Source organism: Drosophila yakuba, chromosome 3L, assembly GCF_016746365.2.
Source record: "Drosophila yakuba strain Tai18E2 chromosome 3L, Prin_Dyak_Tai18E2_2.1, whole genome shotgun sequence".
Classification (NCBI taxonomy): Eukaryota; Metazoa; Arthropoda; class Insecta; order Diptera; family Drosophilidae; genus Drosophila; species Drosophila yakuba.
In genome coordinates, this window is record NC_052529.2 from 2,502,256 (window position 1) to 2,514,612 (window position 12,357).

Below are 12,357 nucleotides of genomic sequence, written 5' to 3' on the forward strand. Positions count from 1 at the left end.
CATTTTTAAGAGCTGACATCACTGCCCCACTAAAAACAATAGCAAGCTTCTCGAATAAAATAACTAAACTCGAAACTAGTAATAAGTAGAGAGATAATAATGAATCTGTTAGACTTACCGCAAACACTACTTCTGGACATCTTGGAGTTGCTACCCTACGACGAGGTGGCAAAAAAACGAGAGGTGAGTTGATCGTCGACCTGACAGTTCCAGGAGTACCTGATCCGTGACTGAAACTGAACGTTTCCATTCAGGTGTGCACTCTATTTAATTATCTTGGCCAGCAAATATTGAACAAGGGTTTCAACAAGATCATTTTGGCCCATGCCAAGAACTTCAAGCGCATCAAATCCATGCTGCCACGGCGGGAATCGGAACGCAGGTGAGTCTTCTATCGCATTCGTGATGCATCGAGATGTTTCTAATGACTTGGTTGTTTTTCCCCTTTTCCCCCCTCAGGAACCACATTCTATCCCGCCATTCGGATATACTTACCTCCATCGAAACTCGCATATCGATGCTGACCATGACGTACTCGAAGTTTATCGACCTCAACATCTGCTGTTTTATACCTGGTCGCGTTCTGGACGAGATTAACAGCATCCTGCGCATTTTGAGCACCTCCACAAAACAGCTGCGACCACATGAAGTACTGCAGGAGCTCCGCGACATCTCCTCCATGGCCATTGAGCATTTTGACGAGAAGATTGCTGTGAATTTCAAAATGGAACACCGAAAACAACTGGCCGAATCCAACGCGACCGGAACGCGACTTGTGGTTTGCAGTGCCTTGGGCGACATCAGCTTTAGCGGCGTCAGGCGAACCGGAATTAGCCGGCCCGTAGACCATGGACTCGTCCAGCAGGCCATCGTTCAGTTGGCCCCAATATCTGCCAGCAAATCACAGCCAGATTCCTCGCAAAAGGATCGCTTCTCTAAACAAATGTTCAAGCAATACCAGCTCCAAAGGTCACTGACGCAAAAGGTTCGCAGCCTAGAAGTGTCGCGCAAGGTGCAGGATCGCCGATTGCAGGAAGCCCTCTCCAGCATCACTGAACTGACCACCCAGGTGTCCGAACTCAAGCGCCAAATGGAGGATGTGGTGGCCAACATGCCCAGTTGCGCCGTTAAACGTCAGGCTGTGGCCAGTGCAGACTGCTTACCACCGGCCCTGAAAAAACCCAAGGTGTAGCCAAGGATTAAGAATAATGAATAGCTTTTAATTAAAACTCCCCTCCAGACAGTGTAGCTATTAGTCGGAGTACCTAGCATTAAATAGGCAGTGCATCTTCGATATATCGCGTTAAGATTTATTGTTGCACTTGTTACTTAAATATTGTATTACTACTATATAAATACATTGAACATCTAGTGAAAAGTTCTCATTTACGCAATCATAATCGCCTGTCCTTGATGGAGTTCGTCTGTATCGTATTTGGTTGAATGAACAGTAATGGTTTGGGTTGTCCCGCCTCACAACTGCAGTCATCGATAGTAACTCTGGCTTTCGTTTAGTTCGTTAGTTGGCAGAGATCCATCCCGGGACGGTCCCTTGCTATTGTTAGTGCTTAAACTAGCGCTCTATGGGAGTGGAGGATATCTGGGGCTGTGTCGTTCTATGATGCTATGGTAATTACTCGTTATCTTAGCGTATAAAAGGTAGTAGAAATTGCAACACGTTAGCATGGTTTCTTTGAGGGTCTTTGACTTAATTCGAAAGCTAACTACGTACATACACTAGGCTCTCTATATACAATAACACAAATGGGGGGTTAACATTTTCGGGGAGGGTAAATATTGCATAACAAAAAAGTTAAATGGAAAACAAAAATCATTGCAAACTTCTTATCGACGTAATGTATAAACTAGTCAAAATTGAAAGCATTGCCACGTTAAAGTGTGAGCAGTTACATCTCTATATCCGATCCTACGCTTTTATCTTACAGTTAGTAATAGTGTCAGTTAGTCAACTGGGAGATAAACGTTGCATTTATATGTGTGTTTTGTGTGTCCATGGTTTAACTCGTAGACATTTCTATATTTCACCCAATTATCAATTAGACGCTCTCTCGCGATGGCGAATCACATAGGTATACACATTTTTTATATGTACATCTGCGCTGGGTTCCTAATCCAAATTCCTATCCGTATCGTTATCTGTGCCAGAATCTTTCGTGCGCCGCCGATTAGTAACGACGCCGACGATGCTACTTTTTCTTTACGGCTGCCTTATGGTTGATCTTCTCCTGCAGTTGTCGTATAAGCTGTTGTATATCATCCACGTTGTACGCGTAGATTAACTTGCATTGCTTGGCCTGGATGTTGCCGTTGTTTAGGTTTTTCAACGCATGTTGCAGGCAGTAGATATTGCCATCCTCGGTGCGCACCATCGATATGTACAGGTTGGCGCGGCACAGGTCACATTCGCTCTCGATGGACTTGTATGGCGGCTGTTGCTGCTTCTTGGCCTTTTGACCTTTCTCCGCCTGCACTTTTTCGGTGGACGTCACACCAGCGGCCTGAAAATGAAGGGTTCATGAAATGAGTTTTTGGTTGCACAGCTGGCTTGTTTCCAAGAATTTCTAGTGCAATTTAGTTTAATCTCTACTCACCCTAAGCTGCTCTCGGGCAGCGGATTCCTTTTCGCAAACGTCATTAAGCATTGGCAGCATCTGATGCAGGGCTTCGGAGTTGACCCGCTGGTCATAACCCAAGGCAAACAGCAGCTGTTCCAACGAGAACATAGCTGGCTCACAGCTTTCATGGATGTCCTAGATACCAGAATACAAAAACTTAATTTGCATAAAAGGCAAGAGCTGGTAATAAAACATACCCTGAAATCATCTTTGGCCAAATCCAACCAGGACATTGTGGCGAAGTAAACGCTCTCGGAGACCACATATCCTGTGGCCAGGCTTGAGGTATAGGCCCGTGGGAAGACCACAATAAACTCGCCTGGCTTCTGCTCGATGCGGCACAGTGACACTCCTCGATCCGTGAGCATGTGCGGCGGCACCATCACCGTATCACAGGGCAGCCAGATAGTCTTGTTCTGGCAGTGCGTCGGAATTAGCGACGTAAGAGCCGCTCTGAAGTTCGCACTCTGATCATCGGGAATTCCATACCACAGCTTGGAGGCACCGGTGTGCAGGTACTCGATCCATGACAGGCCATGCGGATCCCTGTACCAGCAGCAGGCGGAGAAAAGCATGCCCACGTGAAGCGTCGGAACAGTAACGCCCATAACAGGACCCAAGGATCGCAGCACAGAACCAGAATTATTGGTCAACACCTTGAGATTCCAAGGATGCCTGGCATAGTTTGAACCTTTTCCCTTGGGTCCAGGACTTGGGAAGCCATAGCCCCAGCCTGAGCTGTCAATGGAGCCCGAATGAACGCACACATGGCTGTCGCGGACGGCCACATGCCGCCAGAACTCCGCTTCCACCTCGTTGACCGTGGGATCAGTGCTTTTGAACCACAACGCCATCGTATTACGGGCAATCCTATAAAACTGACTTAGTGGCATACTTCTCCCCTTCACGATGCATTCCATGGACACGCCGTCTATCTCCTCCTCGGACTCTTCGTCCTCGTCGCTGCTCAGATCGTCCTCCTCGTTGGACACGCTCTCCGTGTTCACAAAGCGATCCGCATTCCGACGAGCCCGTGCCTCCCGCTTGGCCCAGTCGGCCTCCACCTCGTCAAAGAGCTTCTGTCGCTCTGCCGGTGACAAGGTATCGTACGGCAACAGGTACTTGCAGTATATGTCGTCCAGCTTGGTCACCCGATCTTGAGCTAGCTTGGGTATGCACATTTCCTCCGCCACGCGTGCCCACTTCTTCTTTTCGATTACTTCCTTAAGACCTCCCAGCTCCTGGACCGTGTGATACAATCGAGGCAAGTCGACCTCCATTCCACCGATCCAAGGCGGGTGATTCATAACGATGCTCTGCGTGGCCAGGTACTTCTTGATGGCACTCAGCTCCTTGGCACTTGGTCCCCAGCGGTGGAGCATTTTGTGCACATACTGATTGTAAGCTGTGAAGCGCATCTCATCCGAGATCCGGCATTCCGGTTTAAAGCTAGCCGGCGGAATAATCTTACAAATGCCAAACCTGGCCGCAATGGGTGTGATGCGCTCGATAAACTCAATGGGATCGGCGAACTCCTTTTCCGTTGGTCGAAAGATGGGCGCTTCCACCATTTGGGTGGGATCATCGTGTCGCGGAAAGGCCGTATTGTTGGCCATCTTAATGGGTGTGTCATCCTTGTACTTCTTGGCCACGGCTGCTGCCGTAGAGCTCGTCTGGGCAGCTGTACGGGATTTAGCTGAGCCAGAAAATAGAGATGAGTTGGAGTTCACACGCACCAAGCTGGAGGCACCAGGTCCTGCTGCTGCTCCCGCCGCTGCCGATGTGCTCGCCTTGGGCAAGCTCTTAAGGCTTGTTGTCGTTGAGGCCGCATCATTGCTGGCCGCATGGAGCAACGTCTTTACCAGCTCGTTGGTATTCAGCGATTCTGGCAGCGGCTTTGAGTTGGTATCCATTTGAGCCTTGGTCACCAGAGTGGCCTGCATAACCACCTTCTGATTGGGGCCGTCGGGGCCCTCACGTCCCAGCTTCACTGCTACGCCTTGAATGCCCCCATCACCGCTGCCACCCACTCCAGCTCCTTGCAGGGGAATATAAAAGGTGGCACCCTCTGCATCTGAATCGCCACCAGCTTCTACGGGCGGTGCTGGTGGAGCCGGAGCTTGTTGCTGTTGCTTTTTGGCTCCTCTGCCTGTGGCCGCCTTGGTTGGTTTGCCTTCGATCTTGCAGTTCTCCGTAGGACTTAGCGTTAGTTGGACTGCCGTTGCTGCTGCTGCGGCTGCTGCTCTCTTTTTTGTTGGAGACCGTTCACTTAGCGCATTGGCCACGGGAGCTGGAGAAGGAACCGGACTGGGATCAGCTCGTCGCCGGTTGCCCGACTTATTGCCAGACTCATCCTCTTTGCCAAAGGCATACACCGATTCCCGTTTTGTTCCTGCGCCACTAGGAGGATTCGATGGCGGTTTCGTCTCCGCCTGTTGCTGCTGCGCCTTAGCGTTCTTTTGATTATAAACTGGAGTACGTTTCGGATTTGCAGGAGTCGGTGCTGCGGGCGCAGAAGCTAATGCAGTTGCTCCTCCGCTAGCAGTGGCATTTCTCTTTCCCTTCTCCGGTTTTTGCTTTACAGCTGGTGGAGGCGTTGGGCTGCTCTTAGATGGCGTGAGAGATGCGGGAGTGGGTGTGGAAGAGATGGGTGTTGGCGGTGTTGCGGCAGTACTTCTTGGCTGAGGTGCAGTCTTAGAAGAAGCGGCCTTTGCCGACTCTTTGCCCTTGCGATCGTTCACTTTCTTTTCCACAGCCACAGAATCATTGGATGCGATCTTCTGTGTGAGATTCACAGGTGTTGAGGATTTGTCGTAGTCCAAAGCATCACAGTCCTTGCTATCCGCCTGCTCGTGTTGTTCCTTGCGACTGGGAGGAGTGACCAGCACAGGAGTGGCCTTCAGGGATGGTCCCTTGGCGGACCAGGCACTCTCACTCTTACCAAGATCGCCACGCGTATTTTTCGATGATGAACTGAAGCTTGCACTGAGCTCTTTATCATCTCTCGTAGGCGGAGGAGTTGTGGATTGCTGAGGCCTTAAACTATCATCAAAATCGTCATCTAAATCGTCTTGGATTTCATCCGGGTTGGATGAGCACTCAATGAGCCATTTTTGAATCTGTTCGTGCGTCATGTTGACCTTCGCCTTGCGCCGCTCCTTGCTGGATAACTGGTCACCAAAGTAACCCTCCGTGGGCACCACTGGCCCCAGCACAGGCTTGTGGATAGATCCGCACTTTCCCAAAGTGCATTTCGTGTTGTCTGGTCCAGAACTCTGGGCCAAACTCACGCTGGCAATGCCGAAGATCTTGCCCGACTCCTCTTTGCTGGGCATCAGAGTGGCCTGCGCTAGTATGCTTCCAATTTCGTCTTTTAGAGGATCAGAATTGGCCCCGACTCCGCCTCCCGTTCCTGCACTATTACTGTGCGCCGGCGGTGGTGTGGACGTGGCTGTTACTGTGGCTGCGACCGTCGCCTGATGAGCTGCCGCTGCCGATGTGGAAGCCACTGGTATTGGTGCGGTATTTACTGTAGCTGCCATACTCATGCTAAGATTCAAGCTGGATGTCTGGATCACAACCTGGCTGACTGGTGGAGAAGGCGGCGGTGGTGCCAAGGGGCTTTTAGTGGCAGACGATGGTGTGCCCACGGTGGTAGCAGTGGTTCCCGATGTTGGTTGAAACTTCACCGGCGATGGGCTTGGAAAGCTACTGGTCGATGATCTGGGCAGTGGGCTTCGCTCGTACTTAGGCGTTAGAAAGTTTGGATTAATTTTTGGACACTGATACGCCTCGATGGGCGGTGGATAAGTTGTCGGTGGCGTTTGGTACTTCATCGGCGATGAGCCCTGGGAGGGAGTTTTACTCCCAGACGGTGCTCCGCCTCCAAACTGATGGGTGGGCGTAGGTGGTGGCCGCACATAACCGGAATGGTAGTGGGGCGATGCCTGCGGCAGATACGACGAGGTTTTCTGAAAACTCACAGCCCCACCAGCACTTCCCGGCAGCGCATACGTGGCGGGAACGTTCAGAATCTTGGACGTAGGCACCGGCGGCTTCTTCTCCATGGCTTTGATTGGCGAATAACTTGCTTGAATGCTTGGAAACATCGGCATGGAGCCCAAAGATGATGTAGCTTTTGCCGTCAACGGAAGCATAGTCAGCTGAGTGGTGCCTGTTGAAGTCGGAAGTATACTGGGCACCGTCAGCGAGGGTGTGACCGAAACTGCAGGCGCGGGCACAGAGATGGGTGAAGGAACCGGCATCAATTTGGGCGGTGGGCTGGCAATCTTTGGGGGCAATATTTCCTTCTCTTTTGCCGCAACTACGGGCACCTTGATGGCCAGCGGTTCGTCATCCGAGTCGCTGAAACTCTTCTCTAGCTTGCGCTTGGTTTCGTTTAGCTCCTCGTTGATGAGAAAGTCCTCCTCCTCGTCGGAGTCGACTTTCGAATGTTCGGACTTGGCTTTGGGCTTGGCCTGCTGCTCAGACATCTTAGCCAGGGAGCCCTTCTTTACCAGCATGCCTTCGATTGGCGGTTTGTGAGCTGGACCGGCATTCGCCTTGCCCTGCTTAGGTGGGCGGCCACGTCGTGCTGGGGGCGGTGGCTTTTCCTCCTCGGCTTCTGCTGGGGAGGGGGACGCATTGCGGGTGACTTCTACTGGAACAGTAACCTGCGAATCCTTAGGTCGGGGCGACGGCTTACGGGTTGATTTGCCTGCCGAAAGCACCGTCGAGGCCTCCGGCACGTTTAACTTTCCCGCCGCATTACGCTTGATCTCGTTCTCCATCTTTTCCATTTCCTTTACGTTGGGTATGTCAGGAAAGCTGCTCATTGACAGGTCGTCCTCCTCGTCATCGGCCAGCTGCAGTTTGTGACCAATGATGCCCATGTAAATGGCCGCAGCTTCCTTGGTTTTGCGAGAGGGCCGCTGTGATCTCTGAGGCTCTAGCTCCGCGGAATCCTCTGAAGCCTTGCTTTTCGCAGACTTTCGAGATCCTCGAGCATTGGTGGCGACTTTTTTCGAGGACGGTGGTGCCAACTCTTCGTCATCCGCTGGAGTGTCCTCTGCTTTCTTTTTACCAGCTTTTCCCCTTTTCCCACCACTAGGTGGCTCCTCCACTTTGCTTTCTGGCACAGGCTCCTTTTCCTTCTCCTTTTCTTTTTCCTTTTTGTCCTTGGCCTTATCTCTCTCAATCTCCTCCTCCTTCTCCCTTTGCTTTTCCTTCTCAATCTCCTTTTCCTTCTCCAATTTTTTAGCTGCTGCCTTGCGATTCCTGGCTGGCGGAGCAATTGTAGCTGCTCCACCTTTCTTGGGACTCGCCCCTTTGCCTCCCTTTTTCAGCTTGATGGATTTGGCTAGGGGCTGCTCATCATCTGAACTAAAATCAAAGACATTCAGACTTTTCTTTCCCTTCGCCGCCGCACCATGTTGACTGTCACCATTCTCCAGCTGCTGCTTTGCTTCTTTGGCGTAAATACTGGAATTCGTCTTCTCCTTGGTTTCCTTTACTTGCTTAGTAGGCTCTGGCTCCTTTTCGGTTTTGCTTGGTGGCCGTTCTGGCTGCTTTTTGGGCTCATCTTTTGGGGAATCATGGGCTGCAGGTTCCTCCTGGTGCGGCGGAACCTTAACGGGCTCGAAAAAAGCCCTCTGTCTTGTCATTCGGCCGGAGGACTCGGGTGAGGGTATAAAAATGGGTGACTCCCGTTGCCTTACACGCTTAACGGGCGCTTTATCTTTCAAAGCTGTCTGGGTTTCTGGCGCGGGCTCTACAGCTTTCTTGGCTGCCGCGGGTCGTCCCCTTTTGGTGGGTTCCGCTTTTACAGGACTGTCTGCCTTTACTTCCTCCCCATTGCGCGAGGTGGCATCGTGAGCAGAGAAGAACTCATCTTCATCGTCGTCCGCCTCTGGTTCCTCGAGATCCTCTGAATGGTCATCATCTATGATGGGTTTACTTTCCTTGGTACTGGCACGATTGGAGCGGCGCTTGCTGTCGTTGGATAATGCTGACGGTGCACCCTTATCGGGGGAAATGCCTGCTCCTCTGCCTCTGGCTCCTCGACGATTACCATCGGTGACAACCTCCGCTCGTTTTCGCACCGCTCCCGGCAGTACAGGAGTAGGATTTCGCGAGGGAATCTTAGGCGCTTCGGCTGAAATGAGATTGTTTTTATCACTAGCTGCTTTTTCAGCTGTTGAGGGTTTCTCAGTGGGATCGGGTAAAGGGGCTACCACATCCACCTTCTTGGCCGCTCCTTTAGCCGGACGACCCCGCTTCTTTTTGTTGCCAGCCAAGCTCGCTCGACTGTTGTTGGGTTTTCTTGCATTGTTATTATTGTTGGCTCCCGTCGTCGAGGCATCCGAATCCTTGGACTTGCCCTGGTTGAGGAAATCCAAGTGGGCGGGCAACGCGCGAGTGCCACGAAAGCATAGAAAGGTAAGGAAGTCCTGCGGCTTTGGACACTTGTTGGGCAGGATCTCGATAGGTGGCTGAGAGCTATCCGCTCCGGAGGTGCTGGGCCCCGATCCGGATCCAGCTGCCGCTGCTGCTGCGCTGTAGGCGATACTGGAGGAGCTGCTGGGCGCACTCTGTCCTTGGGCAAACTTTCGCTGTGCTTGCACCTTCGTTCTGCAATTGGAAGATAGCAAAAAGCAGTGTGAGAAATATTTAATTGGAAACAAGGCAACATGATACAAATTGGAAAATTCAATATTAATTTGGGATCATAATCAAGGCAACAGCTTAAACAGTGGACACTCGATAAAATGCAGAATGCGGCATCAGCCGGATAACAACCAATAATGAACAAATAAACGAATAAATAATTTTAAAATATACACAATTACCATTTTATTTTAATTTGCTAAGATTTTTCTGTTTATTACTCTTTGGCCATCCATTTATCATTAGTTTACAGGGTTTATAAAGAATACAGGAATAACAATGAGGTCATTATTTGGTATTTGTAAACAATTTTGAAACTATGTATAGATTTAATGTTAATCAGTTGGTTAAATTGGAAAAACCAAAACTTGCAATGTAAAATAATTATTCAACTCTTCACATATCAAACATTTAAAAATCATAAAACCCATTTTTGAAAAAGAATAATACACCTTTGTATTCATGGGCCATGTATTCGTTGCAGTACCCACGACGTAGTAAAGCAATCTACGTAGGTAAATATTGCCTAATTATCAGAGCCGAATATTCAGCTTAGTGACTAACCACTGTACATATATCCACCTGCTGGAAGGGGGAGATCTCCCCCTGCACCGCCCCCCTGCACAGCGGATGCGAAACACCCCTTCGTCGAGGAGAACAACAACGCCACGACACGCTGTTGACGCTGGCTTATACAACAACAGAGAGCTGCCCTCCGTAGTTACTCCCCCTGCACTCCCCCTGCACTCCCCACTCCCAACCCCTATCCGTTTCCATTTCAATCAAGCAGCCAGCAAACGCTGCGACGTCATCTCCATCTAGTGCCACACACGTATGTAGTTTGTAGCAATGGATAAGCCCTCTAAACATTACCCATATCGTCGGGCATATGTGGACTCGCGGACTCACCTCTTGGGCATTTCAGGCGAGGACTCGATGGCCGCCACCGCCGACGGAGGTGCCAGCGAGGAGGCAGTGGGCGGTCCGGGCGGAGGCGGTGGGGGCGTCTCCGTCTCCTTGCGGCGACGCTTGTTGTTGTCTTTGGAGACAACCATTTTGTTGCGAACTTTTCGCGCCTCTTTTTCTCTCGCCTCTTTTCTTTCGCTCGCGCGCCTTCGTCCGTTGAATTAATTATTATTATCCGTATTATTTATTATCGCACATACAATGCACCGCCGGACACTTCTTTATTATGTATAGATTTGCATATATATATGTGCACATATGTACGTATATATATGTATATATCTACAACGAATAGCGTTTTTGTTGCTGCCTCTGCTGCAGCACGCAATTTTCGTATTTTCGCTTCATCTTAACGGCGATTTAGCGGTGGTCTTAGCCCTCGAAATAAACACTAAAATGCTGATTATTGTCTCGTTATTGTTTGGTGCACTCTGTGTTCACATTTCACACACGACAAGTGCTGCAAATTTCATTTTCTTTCGCGAGATTTGCTTGCACATATTTTTTTCGTCTTCTGCTTCTTCTTACACCGCTTTTGCTTTGTGTCATGGCGGATGGTCGACTTGCCAGACTATTTTCCCAGGGCGGCAAAAGCAGTAGGCCAGATCGCTTGATATCGGTCACATCTGGCAAGGTTTGTTCACTCTGTGAGTTGACAAAAAATTTTGTGCAGTAAACGCAGCATTTTTGTGGTTAAATATACAGAAGAAAGATAATTAAGTGATTATTATTGAAATGGGCGACGGTGCTGGAAATTGGTGTCTCATTGAATCCGACCCCGGGGTATTCACAGAGCTTATTCGCGAATTCGGTAAGTTATTGGCGGGCTTTGCCAGCGACGCCGGCAATTGGCATCTGAAAACTTAATAATACTGTGTACGTTTGACCAGGATGCGATGGCGCACAGGTGGAGGAGATCTGGAGTCTGGACAGCGAGTCGTTTAAGAACCTGGAGCCCATCCATGGTCTGATCTTCCTGTTCAAGTGGGTGCAAGAGGATGAGCCCGCAGGCAAAGTGGTCCTGGACCGGGAGAACATCTTCTTCGCCAAGCAAGTGATCAACAACGCATGCGCCACCCAGGCGATCCTGAGCCTGCTGATGAACCTGGAGCATGAGGACATCAAGCTGGGCGAGACCCTCACCAATTTCAAGGAGTTCTGCCAGTGCTTTGATCCCTATAACAAGGGATTAACCTTAAGCAACGCTAGCCAGATCCGCACGGTGCACAACTCCTTTGCCCGCCAGACACTGTTCGAGCTGGACATGAAGAACCAAAACAAGGACGAGGATGTGTACCACTTTGTGGGCTATATGCCCATCGGAGGCAGACTGTACGAGCTGGATGGCCTGAGGGAGGGACCCATTGATCTGGGTGAGATCAAGCCGGAGCAGAACTGGATCGATGTGGTGCGTCCGATTATTGAGAAGCGCATGCAGCGCTACAGCGACGGTGAGATCCACTTCAACCTGATGGCTCTGATCTCGGACAGGCAGCGCATTTACGAACAGCAGATTGAGAAGTTGCTTAATCCGGCGCCCGATGCAATGGACACTGAGGAGGATCGACAGACGGAGATCAGTAGTTTGCGCACGTACATTCAGTATGAGATCCAGAAGAAGAAACGCTACAAGGTGGAGAATGTGCGGCGCAAGCACAACTATTTGCCCTTCATCGTGGAGCTGCTGAAAATGCTGGGCGAAACTGGACAACTGATGCCCATCTACGAGAAGGCCAAGCAGAGGGCGCTGGATCGCGAACAGGCGCAGCGCAAAAAGGATACCAACTAGGCATTTACAATATAATTATCTCCCGGTGAGGCAATTCAAAATTGCTACGATTTCAAATAAAGAAAAGGAAATGATCAGATATTGAATGGAGGAGATCCTGTTTATATCGCTCTTTAGTAGTTAGATGAAACTGCCTTTGTACTGTACTTTAGTTTTTACATTCAACATCCTGCTCTCTGCCAGTTAATCGTACGCACTTCTGCGTGTTAAGCTAAATATACCTTATACATGTAGTAAAAAATTTAAATAGAACGCAAAAATAAACAGTTTCGATAACGTAAAGAAAACGACTGAAGTGGA

At 50.0% G+C, this 12,357-nt stretch overlaps 3 protein-coding genes across 3 annotated transcripts; 2 read left to right on the forward strand and 1 right to left on the reverse strand.

The window, feature by feature from the left end:
* Window positions 1-5: 5 nt before the first annotated feature.
* Window positions 6-1,378, forward strand: LOC6532552 (F-box only protein 28). The gene is made up of 3 exons (XM_002093261.3): window positions 6-183; window positions 255-382; window positions 460-1,378. Exons 1-3 carry the CDS (start codon window positions 100-102, stop codon window positions 1,190-1,192), a joined length of 945 nt encoding a protein of 314 aa, XP_002093297.1. The 5' UTR covers window positions 6-99; the 3' UTR covers window positions 1,193-1,378.
* Window positions 1,290-10,810, reverse strand: LOC6532553 (titin). Its single transcript, XM_002093262.3, has 4 exons — window positions 10,212-10,810; window positions 2,834-9,266; window positions 2,613-2,771; window positions 1,290-2,519 (listed from the first exon to the last, which is right to left on the reverse strand). Exons 1-4 carry the CDS (start codon window positions 10,355-10,357, stop codon window positions 2,208-2,210), a joined length of 7,050 nt encoding a protein of 2,349 aa, XP_002093298.1. The 5' UTR covers window positions 10,358-10,810; the 3' UTR covers window positions 1,290-2,207.
* Window positions 10,811-10,895: 85 nt separating this feature from the next.
* On the forward strand, window positions 10,896-12,344 carry LOC6532554 (ubiquitin carboxyl-terminal hydrolase isozyme L5). The gene is made up of 2 exons (XM_002093263.4): window positions 10,896-11,079; window positions 11,159-12,344. Exons 1-2 carry the CDS (start codon window positions 11,004-11,006, stop codon window positions 12,055-12,057), a joined length of 975 nt encoding a protein of 324 aa, XP_002093299.1. The 5' UTR covers window positions 10,896-11,003; the 3' UTR covers window positions 12,058-12,344.
* The last annotated feature ends 13 nt before the right edge of the window (window positions 12,345-12,357 follow it).